The sequence below is a fragment of the Pecten maximus genome, chromosome 11 (genome assembly GCF_902652985.1).
Source record: "Pecten maximus chromosome 11, xPecMax1.1, whole genome shotgun sequence".
NCBI classification, from domain to species: Eukaryota; Metazoa; Mollusca; class Bivalvia; order Pectinida; family Pectinidae; genus Pecten; species Pecten maximus.
Genome location: NC_047025.1, coordinates 41,495,729 through 41,515,263, shown reverse-complemented (window position 1 = coordinate 41,515,263; position 19,535 = coordinate 41,495,729). Strand labels below are relative to the sequence as shown.

The 19,535-nt window shown below is 35.0% G+C and overlaps 2 protein-coding genes across 3 annotated transcripts; both read right to left on the bottom strand.

Moving 5' to 3' along the window:
• Positions 1 to 605: 605 nt before the first annotated feature.
• Positions 606 to 19,469, bottom strand: LOC117337553 (ganglioside-induced differentiation-associated protein 1-like). 2 transcript variants are annotated; one of them, XM_033898583.1, is made up of 6 exons: positions 19,264 to 19,469; positions 15,161 to 15,353; positions 13,350 to 13,523; positions 12,207 to 12,413; positions 10,970 to 11,286; positions 606 to 967 (listed from the first exon to the last, which is right to left on the bottom strand). In XM_033898583.1, exons 1-5 carry the CDS (start codon positions 19,312 to 19,314, stop codon positions 10,976 to 10,978), a joined length of 936 nt encoding a protein of 311 aa, XP_033754474.1. In that variant the 5' UTR covers positions 19,315 to 19,469; the 3' UTR covers positions 606 to 967; positions 10,970 to 10,975. The 2 variants fall into 2 exon arrangements, with proteins under 2 accessions (XP_033754474.1, XP_033754473.1); XM_033898582.1 differs by lacking the exon at positions 606 to 967 and having other exon boundaries at positions 10,687 to 11,286; positions 19,264 to 19,468.
• LOC117337555 (ganglioside-induced differentiation-associated protein 1-like) lies at positions 793 to 8,024 on the bottom strand. The gene is made up of 5 exons (XM_033898585.1): positions 7,759 to 8,024; positions 7,168 to 7,360; positions 6,748 to 6,921; positions 2,325 to 2,525; positions 793 to 1,289 (listed from the first exon to the last, which is right to left on the bottom strand). The coding sequence occupies exons 2-5, from the start codon at positions 7,346 to 7,348 to the stop codon at positions 979 to 981; spliced, it is 867 nt and encodes a 288-aa protein (XP_033754476.1). The 5' UTR covers positions 7,349 to 7,360; positions 7,759 to 8,024; the 3' UTR covers positions 793 to 978.
• Positions 19,470 to 19,535: the final 66 nt, after the last annotated feature.

The window sequence follows — 19,535 nt, the reverse complement described above, 5'->3', positions numbered from 1 at the left end:
TTACGTAAATTTAAGTAAATCTTATTCTATTTGGATTTTTTTTTATTCTTTATCTTTTAAAGTTATTTTTATGTACGTGTAATTTTATCCGAGGATATAAGTAAACATATTTCTTGAAAAAAAACTCTATATAAGACAAGCGAATTTCGACTCTAACGGAGGCGCTTTGTTCTTCGCGATGACAATGTTGCGACGTAATAGATTCCTTGTGACGTCATTAAGTATTTGTAACGTCACCATATTGGTATCACAAGCGTCTTACGATTTTCACATGGACGCGTAACAAAGTAAAACAGTCAAATGATGAGATACTGTTGTTCAATCTTTTGATTGATTTAAGTGTAAAATCATATAAAATGTATGCTTTGATATCCTAAGTAGTATTTTCAAACAATGAACTGTTCACAACATAAAAAAAATCACATAAATGTCGTTTCACATAATTATATAACTGCTCTCCTGTATTCCAGTGTTAATGCTTGTTCAATTTGTCAAGTATTAATATCTTTTCATTGAACATATATCACTCAGTTATCATTACATTGTATTTCCTTCACTTGAAAGTACTGTAAGCATCTTTGTCATAGAGAAAAACAGTTTAAAACTTTGTTAATTCAATTTGATTTTTATTAATTCTTCATGACTGCGCTGCATCTATGCTAAATGCCCTTTCATCCTCTACAAAACTACAGCTATACAATCATATGTACATATTCATAATGGCGAATACATTTACCACATATTACAAAATTTCATGACGTTTTCAACCAGAAATAACAAAGTTTGATGACGTTTTCAACCAGAAATTACAACGTTTTAATCAAATTCTCGCTTAATACATTTCACTAATACCAAACATTTCAAAATACAATTTTTATGAGATATTGCCGACCTACAACAGAAAACGAGAGATAATATTATTGTCAGTTTGTTAGGAAGGTATTCAGAATCAAATTTCAGCTAACGCTTCAATCACTATTACTTTGCCCTGCCTTTCCAATAGAATATACCAGCTACTACTCCTAGTACTCCAACTACAGCAGGAATAGACTTCTTTAACATCCGGTCGAGCATTATCTTCGAAACACTCTGAAATTTCTCTCGGAGTTGTTGAACACTTTTGCGTTTGCCAATCCGTACATAAAAGTCGTATGTCAAAGGTCGTTTGGAGGGCGTGAAGTACCGTTCCTCCATCCCTAGAAAATTGAGTCGGTCCAGCAAGATGACCAGATTGATATCCGCCATTGTGAACCGGGGTCCGACAAGCCAGCTGTCTGTCACTCCTTGCTCTGTAAACAAACATCATTTAAATCTCCTGATTACCGTGTCTATCAGTACTACTATATCTTCTACACGTGAAGTCGTGATAACCAGCTATGCTGTTATCATTTTATGATAAGTAAATGACGTAACACAACAGCAGACTACATTCTTACGCGACCAGTGCGGACAAATATCAAACCAAGGAAAACACACTTTCTACAATATCTAGATTCAAAACTTGATAATATGATTGAAACTTCCTTATAGGTGTCCATTAACAATATTCCTAATGACATCACGACCAGATCGTACTTACACAACTTAACACTTTCTCATAGTCATCAAGATTAGATCGTACAAAAAAACTAAACACACGACCATGGCCATCACACACAGATCGTACTAACACAACTAAACACACGACCATGGCCATCACACCTAGATCGTACTGACACAACTAAACACACGACCACGGACCTCAAACCCAGATCATACTAACACAACTTAACACTTTCCCGTTCACGTGTACCATGTCAAGATTGCACTAACAACACTAACAACTAACCACACTGATCACTTACCACCACCAAGTGACAATACACGTGGATCGTGATACCACGTTCTACATGAACTGCAAATTTACCAAACAGCAGTTACCACAAAACACTTACCACAAAACACTTACCACACAACACTTACCACAAAACACTTGCCACTAAACACTTACCACTAAACACTTACCACACATCACTTACAACTAAACACTTACCACTCCACATTTACCACTCAACATTTACCACCTACTAAACACCACAAAACATTAAACACTTACAACTCAACACTTACCACTAAACACTTAACACTAAACACTTAACACTAACCACTACTTCCCACTCAACACTACTTACCATTCAACACTTACACTCAACACTTCCCATTCAACACTTACCAATAAACACTTACCATTCAACACTTACAATAAACACTTACCACTGAACACTCACCACTAAACACTTACTATTCAATACTTACCACTCACACACTTACCAATAAAAACTTACCTTTACGCGTTTCAGCCAGCCTCGATTCTATCTGATCAAACAGTGTATCCAGCTCGTTCAGGTACTGTATAACAACCTCCTTGTTTTCTATTTTACCCATCCGTTTGTCGTGCATGGTCATTTTAGCGAGAAAATTCTCTCTGTGTTCTGGGTACTTGACTGCCTTTTTCTGGAGAGCTTGTCGACTACTCCGCATGGATTCTTTTGTTGCAATATAGGTAAGAATCATGTATGTATGTTTTAATTCATGCAAACGTTTCCGAAAATCTACATATAAATAGTTAACGAAGAATTGGTGTTAATAGTTGGATAAAATGTTAATTTCGAAACGTGCGAGGCAGGGATTGAACAATATACATTGCTGCTGATAACAATCCATTTTAAGAATTAATGACCAAATGAAATTTAAACAATAAGTAAACAAAAAATACAAGACAGGCACAGTTGAATATAAAACAAAGAAAGACACTTCATACCCGAAATATCAATTAATAACAAACACTGTCTTACAAAACGATATAAGAGTAAGAAATATGATCAAAAAACTAAAAAACAGATAAAGAGGTAGGTTTTATATAAAACCTTAAAACAGATGTAAAGGTAGGTTTGATATAACACCTTACAAACAGAGGTAGAGGTAAGTATTATCATTAACACCTTACAAACAGATAAAGAGGTAAGTATTATCATTAACACTTTACAAACAGATATAGAGGTAAGTATTATCATTAACAACTTACAAACATATATAGCGGTAAGTATTATCATTAACACCTAACAAACAGATATAGCGGTAAGTATTATCATTAACACCTTACAAACAGATATAGCGGTAAATATTATCATTAACACCTTACAAACAGATATAGAGGTAAGTATTATCATTAACACCTTACAAACAGATATAGAGGTAAGTATTATCATTAACACCTTACAAACAGATATAGAGGTAAGTATTATCATTAACACCTAACAAACAGATATAGAGGTAAGTATCACCATTAACACCTTACAAACAGATATAGAGGTAAGTATTATCATTAACACCTAACAAACAGATATAGAGGTAAGTATCACCATTAACACCTTACAAACAGATATAGAGGTAAGTATTATCATTAACACCTTACAAACATATGTCGAGGTAAGTATTATCATTAACACCTTACAAACAGATATAGAGGTAAGTATTATCATTAACACCTTACAAACAGATATAGAGGTAAGTATTATCATTAACACCTTACAAACATATGTAGAGGTAAGTATTATCATTAACACCTTACAAACAGATATACAAACAGATGTAGAGGTAAGTATTATCATTGACACCTTACAAACAGATATAGCGGTAAGTATTATCATTGACAACTTACAAACAGATATAGAGGTAAGTATTATCATTAACACCTTACAAACAGATATACAAACATATGTAGAGGTAAGTATTATCATTAACACCTTACAAACAGATATACAAACAGATATAGAGGTAAGTATCACCATTAACACCTTACAAACAGATATAGCAGTAAGTATTATCATTGACACCTTACAAACAGATATACAAACAGTTACTGAGGTAAGTATTATCATTAACACCTTACAAACAGATATAGAGGTAAGTATTATCATTAACAACTTAAAAACAGATATACAAACAGATGTAGAGGTAAGTATTATCATTGACACCTTACAAACAGATATACAAACAGTTACTGAGGTAAGTATTATCATTAACACCTTACAAACAGAGGTAGAGGTAAGTATTATAATTAACACCTTACAAACAGATATAGAGGTAAGTATTATCATTAACACCTTACAAACAGATGTAGAGGTAAGCATTATCACTACACGTTACAAACAGATATAGAGGTAAGTATTATCATTAACACCTTACAAACAGATGTAGAGGTAAGTATTATCATTAACACCTTACAAACATATATATAGGTAATTATTATCATTAACACCTTACAAACAGAGGTAGAGGTAAGTATTATCATTAACACCTTACAAACAGATATAGAGGTAAGTATTATCATTAACACCTTACAAACAGATATATAGGTAAGTATCATCATTAACACCTTACAAACAGATATATAGGTAATTATTATCATTGACACCTTACAAACAGATGTAGAGGTAAGTATTATCATTAACACCTAATAAACAGAGGTAGAGGTAAGTATTATCATAAACACCTTACAAACAGATATAGAGGTAAGTATTATCATTAACACCTTACAAACAGAGGTATAGGTAAGTATTATCATTAACACCTTACAAACAGATATAGCGGTAAATATTATCATTAACACCTTACAAACAGATATAGAGGTGAGTATTATCATTAACACCTTACAAACATACATAGAGGTAAGTATTATCATTGACAACTTACAAACAGATATAGCGGTAAGTATTATCATTAACACCTTACAAACAGATATAGCGGTAAGTATTATCATTAACACGTTACAAACAGATATATAGGTAAGAATTATCATTAACACCTTACAAACAGATGTAGGGGTAAGTATTATCATTAACACCTTACAAACAGATATAGAGGTAAGTATTATCATTAACACCTTACAAACAGATATAGAGGTAAGTATTATCATTAGCACCTTACAAACATATCAGTGATTTATGAAAAAAATGAATGATCTTTGTAGATTACAAGAATACTTGACTGCTGGTAATTCACAGGAAATTTTACATGCAATTGAATGTTATGTTCACATTGTTTTAATTTACAGTAGGGTTTTAACTTCATTTGCTTTTCATAATATACATATCTTAATAGTGTATTGTACATTTCGTAATTTACTATAGTATGGTAACTAGAGATTAGTCTAATCTGAATTTTCTAGTCTATATAGTATCTCTCAACATGTGAACATACAACTCGTGTCGTTATCCATTTTACCAGATTTTAAATTATATTACAAATAACAAAATGTGAAGAAGATCAAAAAACTTTAAATCAAAACAAGACAAGGTCTCCCGACAAGGCAAGGGTCTTTAGCTTTGGTAAACCAATCAACTTTATTTATCTAAGTAAAATCAAGTCAATGTAATGAAATAGTCTCAAAATTACGACAGGATATTATTATTAACGGGGAACTTCACAGGGAAAACGTGCATTTGTCAATAAGATTTTCAAACATGGCCTTCGATAACATACTGAACGATATAAGCATCGTGGGGATTGGCAGGAGATAGACTCTTACGACTACGCGTGTGACTACTTGTAGGACGCGTGTGACTATTTGTAGGACGCGTTTGACTACTTGTAGGACGCGTGTGACTATTTATAGGACGCGTGTGACTACTTGTAGGACGCGTGTGACTATTTGTAGGACGCGTGTGACTATTTGTAGGACGCGTGTGACTACTTGTAGGACGCGTGTGACTATTTGTAGGACGCGTGTGACTATTTGTAGGACGCGTGTGACTATTTGTAGGACGCGTGTGACTACTTGTAGGACGCGTGTGACTATTTGTAGGACGCGTGTGACTACTTGTAGGACGCGTGTGACTATTTGTAGGACGCGTGTGACTATTTGTAGGACGCGTGTGACTATTTGTAGGACGCGTATGACTATTTGTAGGACGCGTGTGACTATTTGTAGGACGCGTGTGACTGTAGAATTGGATTTTTCTACTTTGGAGAGATCAAGGTATAACGACAGGTTGGATTGGGATTTTCTTAACGTGCCTTTTGGCGAACCCTAATTATAGATTAGTCCTGACCATCAGCCAAGCTTGGACGCTTAATCGGTCCTATGAACAATAAAAAACAAACGCCTCCTAAAGTGGCATCCATCCATATATTGAGGACTGGTTACACGTATCGTATCGGATCAATTATATGTACGTTTGATGACACGTTAACAAAAACGCCATTGACTGACGCTGTTATCCGTGGATAAAGTATCCACGTCCTACCTTTGATGCAAGGGCGTAATAACAACAATCAGTTATCTGCTTTGAAGGTTTGAAAACGAATCAACTGCAACAACAGTTATTTTCAGGATGTGGTAGCTAGGAATGCTACTATCAAGAAATGGAAACCACAGCCTGTTAACTAAGTTAATTTTGTTTACATTGTAAGTAAAGATGACGGTTAGTGGCAGTCACATAAGATTCTGTACCGTGTTTGGTGATACATACAATCGACGGCATTATATCACGCTCTCTGTAGAGACTGCAATGTATCTATTATTTATCGATCTATTGGATTTCTGATGAGGTCCTCACATAACAGAACAACATTGACAAAGACGTTTGTTGAATCGTGTACATGTATTAAACAGTTTGATCAATGATCGTTCGGCAAAAATCAACCACCAATTAAATTATTATGTCTCAGATATTTCTTACACTATGAAGATCTTTCATAATTTACCTGAATTGATTGCTTTCCTCAAAACGGACGGCACTTTAATCCCTGTCAGAGACAACTCCGGGTGAAAAACAATCCCAAACGTGATCACGTCTATTTGCAAGGCTTTAAACTTTTGTCGCCATTTATCTACTTCCTTCCCGATCCTAGTTTCAACGCTCGGTATCAGTTTTATCCCTGCCGATGAGACAACAGACTCGAGTCTTAGCAGATGCATCCTCAATGTCTGTGATATATGTTACATAATATGTCAGACACATGGTTTTATCACAGCACCATAAAGCATGTTGTATTACCAATAGAATTGATCACCGAATGATTGGCAGTATACAAATATATTTTAACAATGTACATATAAAGCTAAACCGAGTCCAACAGAAATTTACAGAAGGGTACATTCTTAGAATCTAGGTCATAACTCACCAGTATCCAGTTGTTTATCCAAGTAGTTGACGATATCCTCCGAGTCAGTCAGGACAGTCCCAGGGACTTCTAATGCGGGGACTGTACCTTTAGGTGTTACCTTCATGTACCACGGCTCGTTCTGTTCGCCTTGGACGATTACAACAACTTGCTCTCGGAAATTTGCTTCTTTCTCGAACATCGCCAGCAGCACCTAAGATAATTTTAGTAATTTTGTATTTTTAGTTAAGAACCAGCAGCCACAGCCTCTCAAGCTATTTACATTTCCGGGTGCAAGTGTGACATGGTTAATTACAAATGTATGTGAACATTGCACGTCACAAATTGCAATTGGGATTCGAAGACGCAATTTAAAGTACATATTCAAAATATCCGCTAAGCATGCGTTTTTTATGTATGTAAATTGTTAGCTTTTCGATCGTGTGTTTTCTGTAAACACATTTATGCAAACAAATAATCGTGATAAGTCTGGATATATACATTATGAAATGGAACTAATCGCTTATGATGCTGTGTTATGATCATTCTTGACATATAATTACTTTCTGACAGTAGAATGTTATGGTGTTATCAGTCAGGATATATACTTACCTTCTGAGTAGTAGAATGATGCGGGAAAGTAGTACAACTTGAGGTCCGCCATGGTGACTTCTCAAAGTTGTCGCCTACTGGTTAGAATAATTTAGACACCTGTCAGTAATTCGGCTGTAGAAGAGTCCTTTGGTGTGGCCAAGTTACCGATATCAGAGTCGCCAACTTTCCCCGATACATAAACACGTAGGCCTATAGATGTTGAAGTTTAAATGGTGTATATGAATGTACACAAAGATTTACACGTGTGTGACAGGTGTGATGCAAGCGTCCTAGATAGTAAACCCTACACGCAAATGTCAGACAGCAAATATTTGACAACTAGCTAGAATATATAATAGAGTTGTTCCGCTTATCGCATTGATCTTCAATTTTGCCCCATTAGTGATGGTTTACAGCAGTATGTGTGCCATAGGAGGATGTGAAGAAGAGAAGTTTAGATCCTTAAAGAGGAATGGTGTGGGTTCTTGGCTCTCCGGAATTTGTCTGCTATAACCGGTTCTAAGGAGGAAGATTTCCCACTGTCGGATACTTACCTGTACCTGCTCCTCCCGATATGAAAAGACGTAAAGGTGTACCGCAATTTATTTCGAAATGTCTTTTTATGAATGAATACACATCTTGCTGATCATCTGTTAGACATGCTATTCTGTTCGTAAGTTCATCACTTGTAAGTGCTCCCACAAGTAATGAATGGATATGTACACTTCCTTCTTCTTTTGCATCACTTGCACTCTGATTATGACCATAATCAATGTTCTGTAAATGCTCAGCAGTAATATGTGCATGTTCTTATCTGCCGCTCTGTCTCCGCACAGGAGTATTCAGCCACGCCTCCTACGCTTCATTTTGATATCACGAGTAACTGAATACGTTTAAACATACTATAGTATTTAAAATGATATGTTTTATTCAAATCAATACGAATGTCTGCGTAACATTTTCACCACATCAAATACATTTCCTTCATAACCTTCATAAAACATTCTTTAAGGAAATTGTCAAAAAAGGACGTTGTTTGAATACATTACTGTAAAATTGATCAGAACAGTAACTGATTTCTTCAAACATTTAAATTTTAAATAAAGAATCCAAAGATCTTTAGTTTCAAACATGTCATCATAACATACTTTGAGTAAAAAGTTATCTGGACGCTTTAATTTCAACCAATATTTAAAAATTCTTGATTTAATATGTACAAAGGAAATCATCAAAGTTCAATGTACAAAAAAAAAACGATGAATCGTCTCAGATAAAAAAAATCGGTTCTGTGATTACGTACTATCTAATTAAATTCAAACTACTGCATTTTTATCAAATCTTTATCTTACAAAATTAAGAAATTGATATTTTTATGTTAATATTACGTCAGGAAAGGGTAAAACATGTTCTTAAAAGTGTACAAAATCTTATCAAATTATGCCAAAAATAAAATGGTTAACAAGGCTAGGGAAATTAATCACCGTTAAAAGACTGCACAAGTGAGATCATTTTGTCACCTCACTGTATAGTAGACCAGAGATGTATATATCACATATGTGATATTTACATCTCTGAGTAGACCTATAGTGTATATGCCATTGTTTGAGTTTTTTTAAAATAAAAATAAAAATAAAAAGATGACATGTGATATTAGTAAATTACCAAGGTTATGATATTGTCCGCTGGTCTACTATTTTGATTATACAATTACAGACATGAGGTGTGGAAAGAAAATCTAAACATGTAAGATGATAAAATCAGGACATTCACTGTCATTGCTTTCAATGTTTACAAAATAATATGGGGCTCTTTGAAGTTTCCCTCTATAAATGCAAGATACTGGTGAGGTGTACCAGATGACGCGTCGGACCACGTGACCACCTAGCTCATTAAATTTTTTCAGCCAGCAGCAATATCTCCCTACTGGCCTAAAATAGATAAACAGCTTTGTAAGGCGAGGTAAAACCTGTGTCGGCCAACATTTATGTGGTTGGGCTAACAGAAAATGGAAAAATACCCTATGTGTCAAAAACCTTTTAATTCAGCCTGGTTGACTTTGCCCTTGCTGACTCTACAGTAATTTGGTCAGGTTAGCATTTAATTTAATATTTACCCGAATAAACTTGAATAGTACTTGACAACTCTGTGTGAATACGTGTGGATATATAATGGTTGACAAGGTAAGAGATACATGGCTATACCTTCAATGTATCATTCTCATATACTGTGTCATACGTTTACCTTGATGGCGGTAGTAACTAGACTGAAAATGAGTCATGTATTACAATTCCGTATTGAGGATTTATCATTATTATATCAATAGACAAAGTATTATTATCTTTACGTCAATTAAAGTAAATTGTATTCTATTTGGATTTTTTTATTCTTTATCTTTTACATTTTTTGGTTTTACATGTAATTTTATCCGAGAATATAGGTAAACCTTTTCTAAAAAAAAAAACTCTATATAAGACAAGCGAATTTCGACTCTAACGGAACGCTTTGTTCTTCGCGATGACAATGTTGCGACGTAATAGATTCATTGTGACGTCATTGAGTATTTGTAACGTCACCATATTGGTATTACAAGCGTCTTACGATTTTCACATGGACGCGTAACAAAGTAAAACAGTCAAATGATGAGATACTGTTTTTCAATCTTTTGATTGATTTAGGTGTAAAATCATATAAAATGTATGCTTTGATATCCTAAGCAGTATTTTCAAACAATAAACTGTTCACAACATAAAACAATCACATAAATGTCGTTTCACACAATTATATAACTGCTCTCCTGTATTCCAGTGTTAATGCTCGTTTAATTTGTCAAGTGTTAATATCTTTTCATTGAACCTATATCATTCAGTTATCATTACATTGTATTTCCTTCACTTGAAAGTACTGTAAGCAACTGTCATAAAGAAAAAAAGTTTAAAACATTTTAAATTCAATTTGATTTTTATTAATTCTTCATGACTGAGCTTCATCTATGCTAAATGTCCTTACATCCTCTACAAAACTATAGCTATACAATCATATGTACATATCCATAATGGCGAATACATTTACCACATATTACAAAGTTTGATGACGTTTTCAACCAGAAATTACAACGTTTTAATCAAATTCTCGCTTAATACATTTCACTAATACCAAACATTTCAGAATACAATTTTTATGAGATACTGCCGACCTACAACGGAAACAAGAGATACTTTTGTCAGTTTGTTTACTATTACTTTGCCCTGCCTTTCCAATAGAATACACCAGCTAATACTCCTAGTACTCCCACCACAACAGGAATAGACTTCTTTAACATCCGACCGAGCATTATCTTCGAAACACTCTGAAATTTCTCTCGAAGTTGTTGAACACTTTTGCGCTTGCCCATCCGTACGTAAAAGTCGTATGTCAAAGGTCGTTTGGAGGGCGTGAAGTACCGTGCCTCCATTCCTAGAAAACTGAGCCGGTCCAGCAAGATGACTAGATTAATATCCGCCATGGTGAACCGGGATCCGACAAGCCAGCTGTCTGCCACTCCTTGCTCTGTAAACAAACATCGTATCTCATTATTGTCGCGTGATCCAGTGAAAACAAACCATATATATCGAAAATGGACTCGTAAAATATCAAAAGCCGAAACACATAGAGCGAATGACAGCCGTAATAATGACGGTGGAAAACATTTAAAATATTTCCAAAAACAATTACCATATGATGAGAATCAGAAAACATAACAAATGGTCATTTTAACCAACTTAGTTTCGTTGAAGTGATAGTCATTGTTTCAAATGTCCTGTACTGTAGAACATGTAAAGGGTTCTAAAGTTATGGCGATGTTTCACAGGGTTATATAACAAGTAGATCTAGAGGTTAATGTTGTAATACAATCAAAGTGCCAACCCCGAGCAAGTAAACAAAAATACAGATCAGCATGGATACCATACGAAACGTAATTGGTATCTTTGTTATATATGATTGTCCGAAAGATTTGAATAGAACTTACCACAAACGTCTAATCCTGTCATATAAGTAAAAAAACAACATAACACTCACAACAAAGTACTTACCACTAAACACAAGTCATTTACATTAATCACTGGACACAAATAACTCAATATTTACCACTAAAGATTTCTTACCAAACACCAACTTCCCCACGCAAATCACTTACACATTAACCAATACACGTTTGCCACTAAAAACGTTTCATTAAACATCTACCAATTAACAATAACACCAATTAAACATTTTATATCATATCACATCTAGATCGTATTAACGCCACTGAATGCTCATCACTAACACGTATCACTTAACACAAACCACAAAACATTTTCCACAAAATCATTATCAGTAAACACGTATCACTTAACACTAAATCTAAACACTAACCACCATCTAAACACTTAATACTTACTCTAAACACTAACCACCCACTGAACACTTACCACTTAAACACTTACCTTTACGCGTTTCAGCCAGCCTCGATTCTATCTGATCAAACAGTGTATCCAGCTCGTTCAGGTACTGTATAACAAGCTCCTTGTTTTCCATTTTCCCTACCCGTTCGTCGTGCATGTTCATTTTAGCGAGGAAATCCTCTCTGTGTTCTGGGTACTTGTCTGCCTTTTCCTGGAGTGTTTTTCGGCCATTCCGCATGGATTCCTTTGCTGTCGTGGGGTGAATAATACCATACAAGTCGTTTCGTAAATGCAAATAAGGCTACTCGTAACATGACGGGGAGGTACATTCGTAGAATAATGTATACAATATATATGTATCTGTGATGATTTCTTTAAATCTTCCATAACCCATGTAAATCATCCATATACAGTGGGTCAGTTATGGGGATGAACTATCACATGTATTGTACCAAGTGTATAGTATAACTAGCATGTTCGTCGGTGTTAAGGACTCACACAACCAAATAATTTACTATATGTTATTACTAATGCCCTTTATTCGCTCGTTTGAAGTTCTAATGATGTGAAATTTATATCAAATTAAAGTTTGAAGTTTTTTTCTACCGGATAAATGTTGTTATTGTATAGTTTTAATGGCATATTAGAGCACACGGGTACCTGAAAGACAGTAACCCTGACATTAACAGTACACTGGGGAACCCCCACCTGGGGAATTCTCGCCTTTTTACACCTCGAATCCTACGCCATTCTATTATCAGTAGGAGTATATATTTTTATTTTCCAAACCTCAAGACCCTACACTTTATTCTCGTATATAATAAGTACCCATTTCATATATCATTTACTCAGGAAAACAGCTACAAACGTAAGAAACACATTTTCCTCAGGGACTTGGTTCCAGCTGATTGGCTGATTTAGTTGTGCGAGTCCTTTAAACTACCAGGTACACAAATGTATGATATAATGTGAGTAGGACAGGGTCACTGTTACTTAGTATGTATCGGACAACAAATACAAAATTGATATTGCCAATGATATATATACAATAAAATTATAACAAAAAGTGAAAAATAATTAACGAAAGGCACAATCCAAAATATTTTTTTCAAACTCAAAATAATATTTCGTCTTTAAAGAAATGAATTTACATATCGCAGTCTTAACAATTCATCAAGACATTACCTGCATCGAGTGATTTCCGTATAGCCGCCGGAACTTTGATCCCTGTTGTTGACAGCTCAGGGTAAAACACGGTTCCATAAGTAATCACTCCTATGTTTAAGGCGTTAAACTGTTTTCGCCACTTCTCGACTTCCTGTCCAATCTTGGTTTCAGTGCTTGGTATCAGTTTGGTCCCTACGAAGGAATACAGTAAAACCATTAAGCATCCTAAACCATAGAGCCGTGTTACCCGCATACGATATAGTGCAGGTTTTCAGTAATATGTGACGACATGATACGGTGCCCTGAGGCAATATCTCCTTTGCCGTATGCTTCAGTGAGACAACACTATGAAGTAGCTATAGGTAGCTATAGCTACGTATACGCGCTGTCACGATGAGACATACACAAACATTCAATGCACGCATACGGGGAGGGAGGCGTCCTTACATGCGTTATATGTTGATAGGACGTAAACCAATATCAAACAGATGTAAATTAAAAAAAAAACATCGATTACACATTCGGTGTTAAACAGTTGTGGAATCGTACAACTTAACATGAGGTAGAATTATTTATCTCCGGTCTTACTGTGATGCCAAAGGAAAATTTCCACATTTGAGAAAATTCCCGTATATCTGATATATCCTGTGTTCTGTGACATTGGATATTTAGTCAAAAATGATTACACTTCAATTATATAAGTCATTGAGAACATTTACAACAGACCTGATAACATTCACTTGATACGAAGACAGTAACAAAATTGCACTCTTGAATCATAATATCGTATTGCATTCATTCCAGTATGATTGCATTCTGCGTGACAGATTAATAAAATGACATCATGATTATTTATCTATCGCTCAGATTGTATTTTATTTGGAATTGTTTATTAGTTTGTAAACACTTCCTACATGGAGGCTGTATTATATCATGGTGGATGTTGATTTTAGTGATGATTTTAGTTATTATTTTTTAATATTATGGTGGATGTTGATTTCAGTGATTATTGGTTTTTATATTATGGTGGATGTTGATTTTAGTGATTATTGGTTTTTACATTATGGTGGATGTTGATTTTAGTGATTATTGGTTTTTATATTATGGTGGATGTTGATTTTAGTGATTATTGGTTTTTATATTATGGTGGATGTTGATTTTAGTGATTATTGGTTTTTATATTATGGTGGATGTTGATTTTAGTGATTATTGGTTTTTACATTATGGTGGATGTTGATTTTAGTGATTATTGGTTTTTACATTATGGTGGATGTTGATTTTAGTGATTATTGGTTTTTACAGTATGGTGGATGTTGATTCTAGTGATTATTGGTTTTTATATTATGGTGGATGTTAATTTTAGTGATTATTGGTTTTTACATTATGGTGGATGTTGATTTTAGTGGTTATTTGTTTTTATATTATGGTTGATGTTGATTCTAGTGATTATTGGTTTTTATATTATGGTGGATGTTGATTCTAGTGAATATTGGTTTTAGCGATTGTTATATTTCTGACTGTTGATTTAAGCTATTGTTGATTTTACTAATTGTTGGTTGTTGTTGTTTGTGATTATTAGTTTTGGTGGTTGTTGATTTTACCGATTGTTGGATTTTGTGATTGATGATTTTGTAATCGTTTGGCGTTGGTTGGTTCTGGTGGTTGTTGATTTTGCTGATTGTTGGATTTGGTAATTATTGCTTTTGGTGGTTGTTGGTTAACAAAACGTATACAGACGAAGGACCCACCACAAATCCCTTGATCGCTATTTTACATTATCATTAACTGTTCTCACCAGTATCCAGTTGTTTATCATTAACTGTACTCACCAGTATCCAGTTGTTTATCCAAGTAGTTGACGATATCCTCCGAGTCAGTCAGGACAGTCCCTGGGACTTCTAATGCGGGGACTGTTCCTTTAGGTGTCACCTTCATGTACCACGGCTCGTTCTGCTCACCTTTCATTAGAAGAACAATTTGCTCCCGAAACTTTGTCTCTTTCTCGAACAACGTCAGAAGCGCCTGTGACAGGTAAAATCCACTATTACATACATGTATATAATTGCAAATGTACCATCCATAAAAACCTCCATATCCTCAGTTCTAACGATACATCATCTATAGGATATACATATAAGGTACCAACCATTCAAACTCCGACAGCTATTGATCTACGAGGGCTGATTGATAAGTTGTCAGAGAATGGCAGGACTTAAAAGGAACACCCTTCAGTACCTCCTTAAATACGAGGCTCACAACTTATCAATCAGCCCTCGTAACAACACATCGTCTATACATTGGACTACATGTATATTGGGGGCGTTATGGAAACAGAAAAAGGCGGGATCCCATGACCCCGTGACTATTGCAGTTTCATACACACCAAAAGTTCAAAAATCGGTGACCACATTTTTTGTCATAATTTTCTTTTAGCACAATGTAAACTTACTAAAATGAGTTGGTATGGTATACGTCAAGTATCGATTGGTATATGATGTCTGTATGTAACTCGTTTTAGTCATGTACGGAAGTACAGCTGTATTTGTCGTGTTTAATCGAAATCATCAGTGATTGTATTCGAGGACAGCGGAGTGTGAGATCTTGTGCCACGACTGTGAATGTGACCGCTGACGAAGTTCTCCCTCGCGTCGCACAATGATGTCCAAAACATGCTTATGTCGACAACTTGTTTTGTTTCAGAAATGTTCGGGTAGAAGCCATTGAAACACTTGAAGTATCAACGATTCCAGTCATCGTGCTATCTGCAAAATTAGTTCTTTTCTGTAATTAGAGCCTAATTCAGCTGTAATAAGCCAAAACGAAAGTAAGTCGAGTGTAGTAGCGACAGTAGGTTAAGTGTAGGGACTATAGGCTTTGAATACGCAAGCTTTCAAAATCTTTGGGAATATTTGGGCGAAAATATGAGGCCAAAATAATGGTCCAGTCATTTCGACAGCTGTTAAAACAGGCATCAGAGTTCAGTTATGAACACACATGAACAATACCTTACGAAGGGCGATAATTTCTGGAAGGACACATCAAAACAAGCATGTAAGTTGGAAACTCGAGACACAAAATGTATATATAGGCGCAAAAAAACAACCCCCTTATCAAATATTCTGTGTTCAAGGTCATCTCTATATCTATCTATATCTTAGTAAGACACCAGGTACAAAACAAAAACCAGTTTATTAAGATTAACACAAAATGTCAGCACGGTCTGTTAATTCAGGCATATCTTGTCTGTACATTTCAAATTCAGTAGTAGTGACTTCTGTCCATAACCTCTATGATTATACATTTACTGAGCCAATATCAAATGTAAGGCCACGTCCTAGATATCGAATCTGGGTTTTAAAACGGTTTACCCAGAAAACCTGTCACAAAAAACAAAGACAGCATCGTTTTTCGAAAGTTAGGAGTGAGCACGAGAACTTTAATGTCAATACTCTGATGACTTCTAGAGTGTCGTTTATAGAGATCAGGTACAAATGACAGAAAGGTGCTTGTTATAATGATCACCGAGAGTCGTTATTTTACCGAAATTTAATCAAAGCGTATGAAAATATGCTATACACACTATAAAGGCAAAAGTACAAAAATCCCCAGGTCCCCATTTTTCTGGCAACCCTTGCCAGAGACTTAATAGTTCTTACTCTTTTTTTTTTTTTTTTTTTTTGTAAAATGTCTTTATTTTACTTTTGACACAAAGCATGGTGACAACGATAGACAAATATTCAAATATTTTCATAGTCTTCTTTATGTTGAAATATATTGAGAAGTTCAAGTATGCCTGATACATAACTTATAACACATAGGTATACTTCGGGAATACATACGACTGAAATACAGCATTGCTTATTTTACAGTAATTAAGGCTTTATGACAAATTGAGTGGATAATTTGCTACCATTCTACTCTTGTAAGATATTTTCAACAAAAGCTGGTATGAACCAAATAGAATATACTGTAATCCCGAGTCATGTATGTAATTTAACGAGCCAGTGTACCAGATCAGATATAGAGTAGTTATGGGAATAATTCTTTATAGTAACTTCTGTCCCTTATTGTGACTACTCATACATGTAATACGATGACTCAGTTATCAAAAGGAAGTTTTACATTTCTGAAACAATTGATGACTAATCCTTTCCTTCACTCTTTCAGTCGGTTGATTCTACTCCCACTCTCCCGATTAACACAATTATGACATTGACAAAATGATATTAAGACAAATCTATAGATCGATAAGATCACTTAAAGGCTTTCATTTCTTTTGGAAACTTTGCAAAGTAATGTTAATTTATTTATTTTTTTTTTTTTTGAGGCGGGGGGGGGGGGGGGGGAGTTTATGCATATCTCGTTTCTAAAATAGTAAAATAGTATTCAAATTCCTTCTTAAAGACGGTGATAGAAGGTAGTGTATCATGGGGTTTCTGTTGAACATATAGCTAATATCATTAGCATGTTTATGTTTTAAATTTTGTGGTGAAGATAACCTAAAATTACACTGACACTGTTCAAGCATATCGTACTACCTGTATGGGCCTCCCTCACACAGCTAACTCTCCCCCAAAAGTTATATATTGAGAGACATTCCCAAAATACGTGAATAATATACTCAACATTTCTATAATAAAAAGAACAAAGTGTGGAGTTTTTGGTCTTAATTTTGCAAATAAATTTGAGGTGGCTATATTATCCTGTGTATAATCCTGTACTGAAAGTTTGATGTGGCTATATTATCCTGTGTATAATCCTGTACTGAAAGTTTGATGTGGCTATATTATCCTGTGTATAATCCTGTACTGAAAGTTTTACCACTGTTGCATTTATTCTCTTCCAGACGTTTTTTTTCAAATGGGTTTTAAAACCGTCCTTTCAAACGCAGTGACGATCTTGCGCTTGCGATACTACGTGTGATCTTGATATTAAAATGAAAGTAGAAAAACGGGGCACAAGTAGGCACGTTCTGATCAGCTCTGGACGACTGGTAAACTAACTATTTTTGTTTTGTCGTTATCATTAAATCCACATGTATCTGAGGATTACGATAATATGTTTTTAGACATTTTTTAAAAAGTGAATTAAGTCATTTGAACCGGCCAAAACACCATTCTAACCGGTCAATTTGGCCGGCGGCCGGTTCTAAATGAAAACCCTGTAAAAAATCCACGAAAAAAATTTGAACGTCAAGACGTATTGGCCATTTGTCTTGATATCTTGTATTTATGTTTAGCAGTTTAACAAAGAGATAATATATGTTTTAGACAAAGTTTTTTTAATCATTGTTTTTAATCTTCGGATTAAACGATAGCAGTTCATATATAGTACATTCCTCTATATTTGGCAGATTGTAGAAACAGCCTAGATCAGCTTAAACCTCTCTCCAGAACATTTTTTTTTATACTTTTGACTTTAAATAAATGTAGTCAGTTCCATACAGAAAGTATGTGCTACATACAAAATGACGACCCGGTTTGTTCACACTCGAAGCCGGCCTAATGTTTTTTGGTTATAAATTAACATGAACTTGTCATTTGTAGAGCGAAAACGTGTTTGCCCATAAAAGGCAATGCGGCCCCGAGCTACAAGTGTCCCGAAAAAAAACACAAGATGGCGGCTTGAAAGTTGAAGAGAGGTTAAATCTGTTAATTAAACCCAAAGCAGGTAATAGCATCAAATGACAATGTCCTATTAGTTTATGTGTACATGAACAATGAACGCGACAGTGATTCCATGATTGATTCCTCAGTTTATACAGGCCAGTCTGTGTGAGGAAGGGAAGTAACTTTGATAGATCGGCATACACTCCATGACACATATATATATACCGTATATGTGTGACAGTACCATGTGCGTGTACATTCTATAAGAAAAATAATCTGTAAATAATGCTGCCGTGTTGTGATCAGTCTGGAGATATAAATACCTTTTGGGAGTAAAATGACGTGGGGAAGTAGTATAACTTGAGGTCCGCCATGGTGACTTCTCAATGTGATCCTGTTGACAGAATAACCCAGACACTTGTCAATATATAGGCTGTAGGTTGGACGGGTCACGGTGTCGGCACGTGTGTCGCCAAATCTCGCTGCGTTAAAAGTTCTCAGACGGCAGACTGATCAGTGATAGCACGGTTTATACGACTACTTAAATTTGAGTCACACATATTACACGTGTGAGGCTAGGTGTGATACGAGCGTC

What these genes read in the sequence shown, in the direction of transcription:
- LOC117337555 (XM_033898585.1), bottom strand. Translation starts at nt 7,348, where the DNA reads ATGTTCGAGAAAGAAGCAAATTTCCGAGAGCAAGTTGTTGTAATCGTC. An exon ending in GAGGAAAGCAATCAATTCAG is followed by an intron (nt 2,526 to 6,747) that starts GTAAATTATGAA and finishes TTGCAACAAAAG; the next exon opens with AATCCATGCGGAGTAGTCGA. An exon ending in GCTGGCTGAAACGCGTAAAG is followed by an intron (nt 1,290 to 2,324) that starts GTAAGTTTTTAT and finishes GTTTGTTTACAG; the next exon opens with AGCAAGGAGTGACAGACAGC.
- LOC117337553 (XM_033898583.1), bottom strand. Translation starts at nt 19,314, where the DNA reads ATGGCGGACCTCAAGTTATACTACTTCCCCACGTCATTTTACTCCCAA. An exon ending in CGTCATTTTACTCCCAAAAG is followed by an intron (nt 15,354 to 19,263) that starts GTATTTATATCT and finishes TACCTGTCACAG; the next exon opens with GCGCTTCTGACGTTGTTCGA. An exon ending in GGATAAACAACTGGATACTG is followed by an intron (nt 13,524 to 15,160) that starts GTGAGTACAGTT and finishes ATTCCTTCGTAG; the next exon opens with GGACCAAACTGATACCAAGC.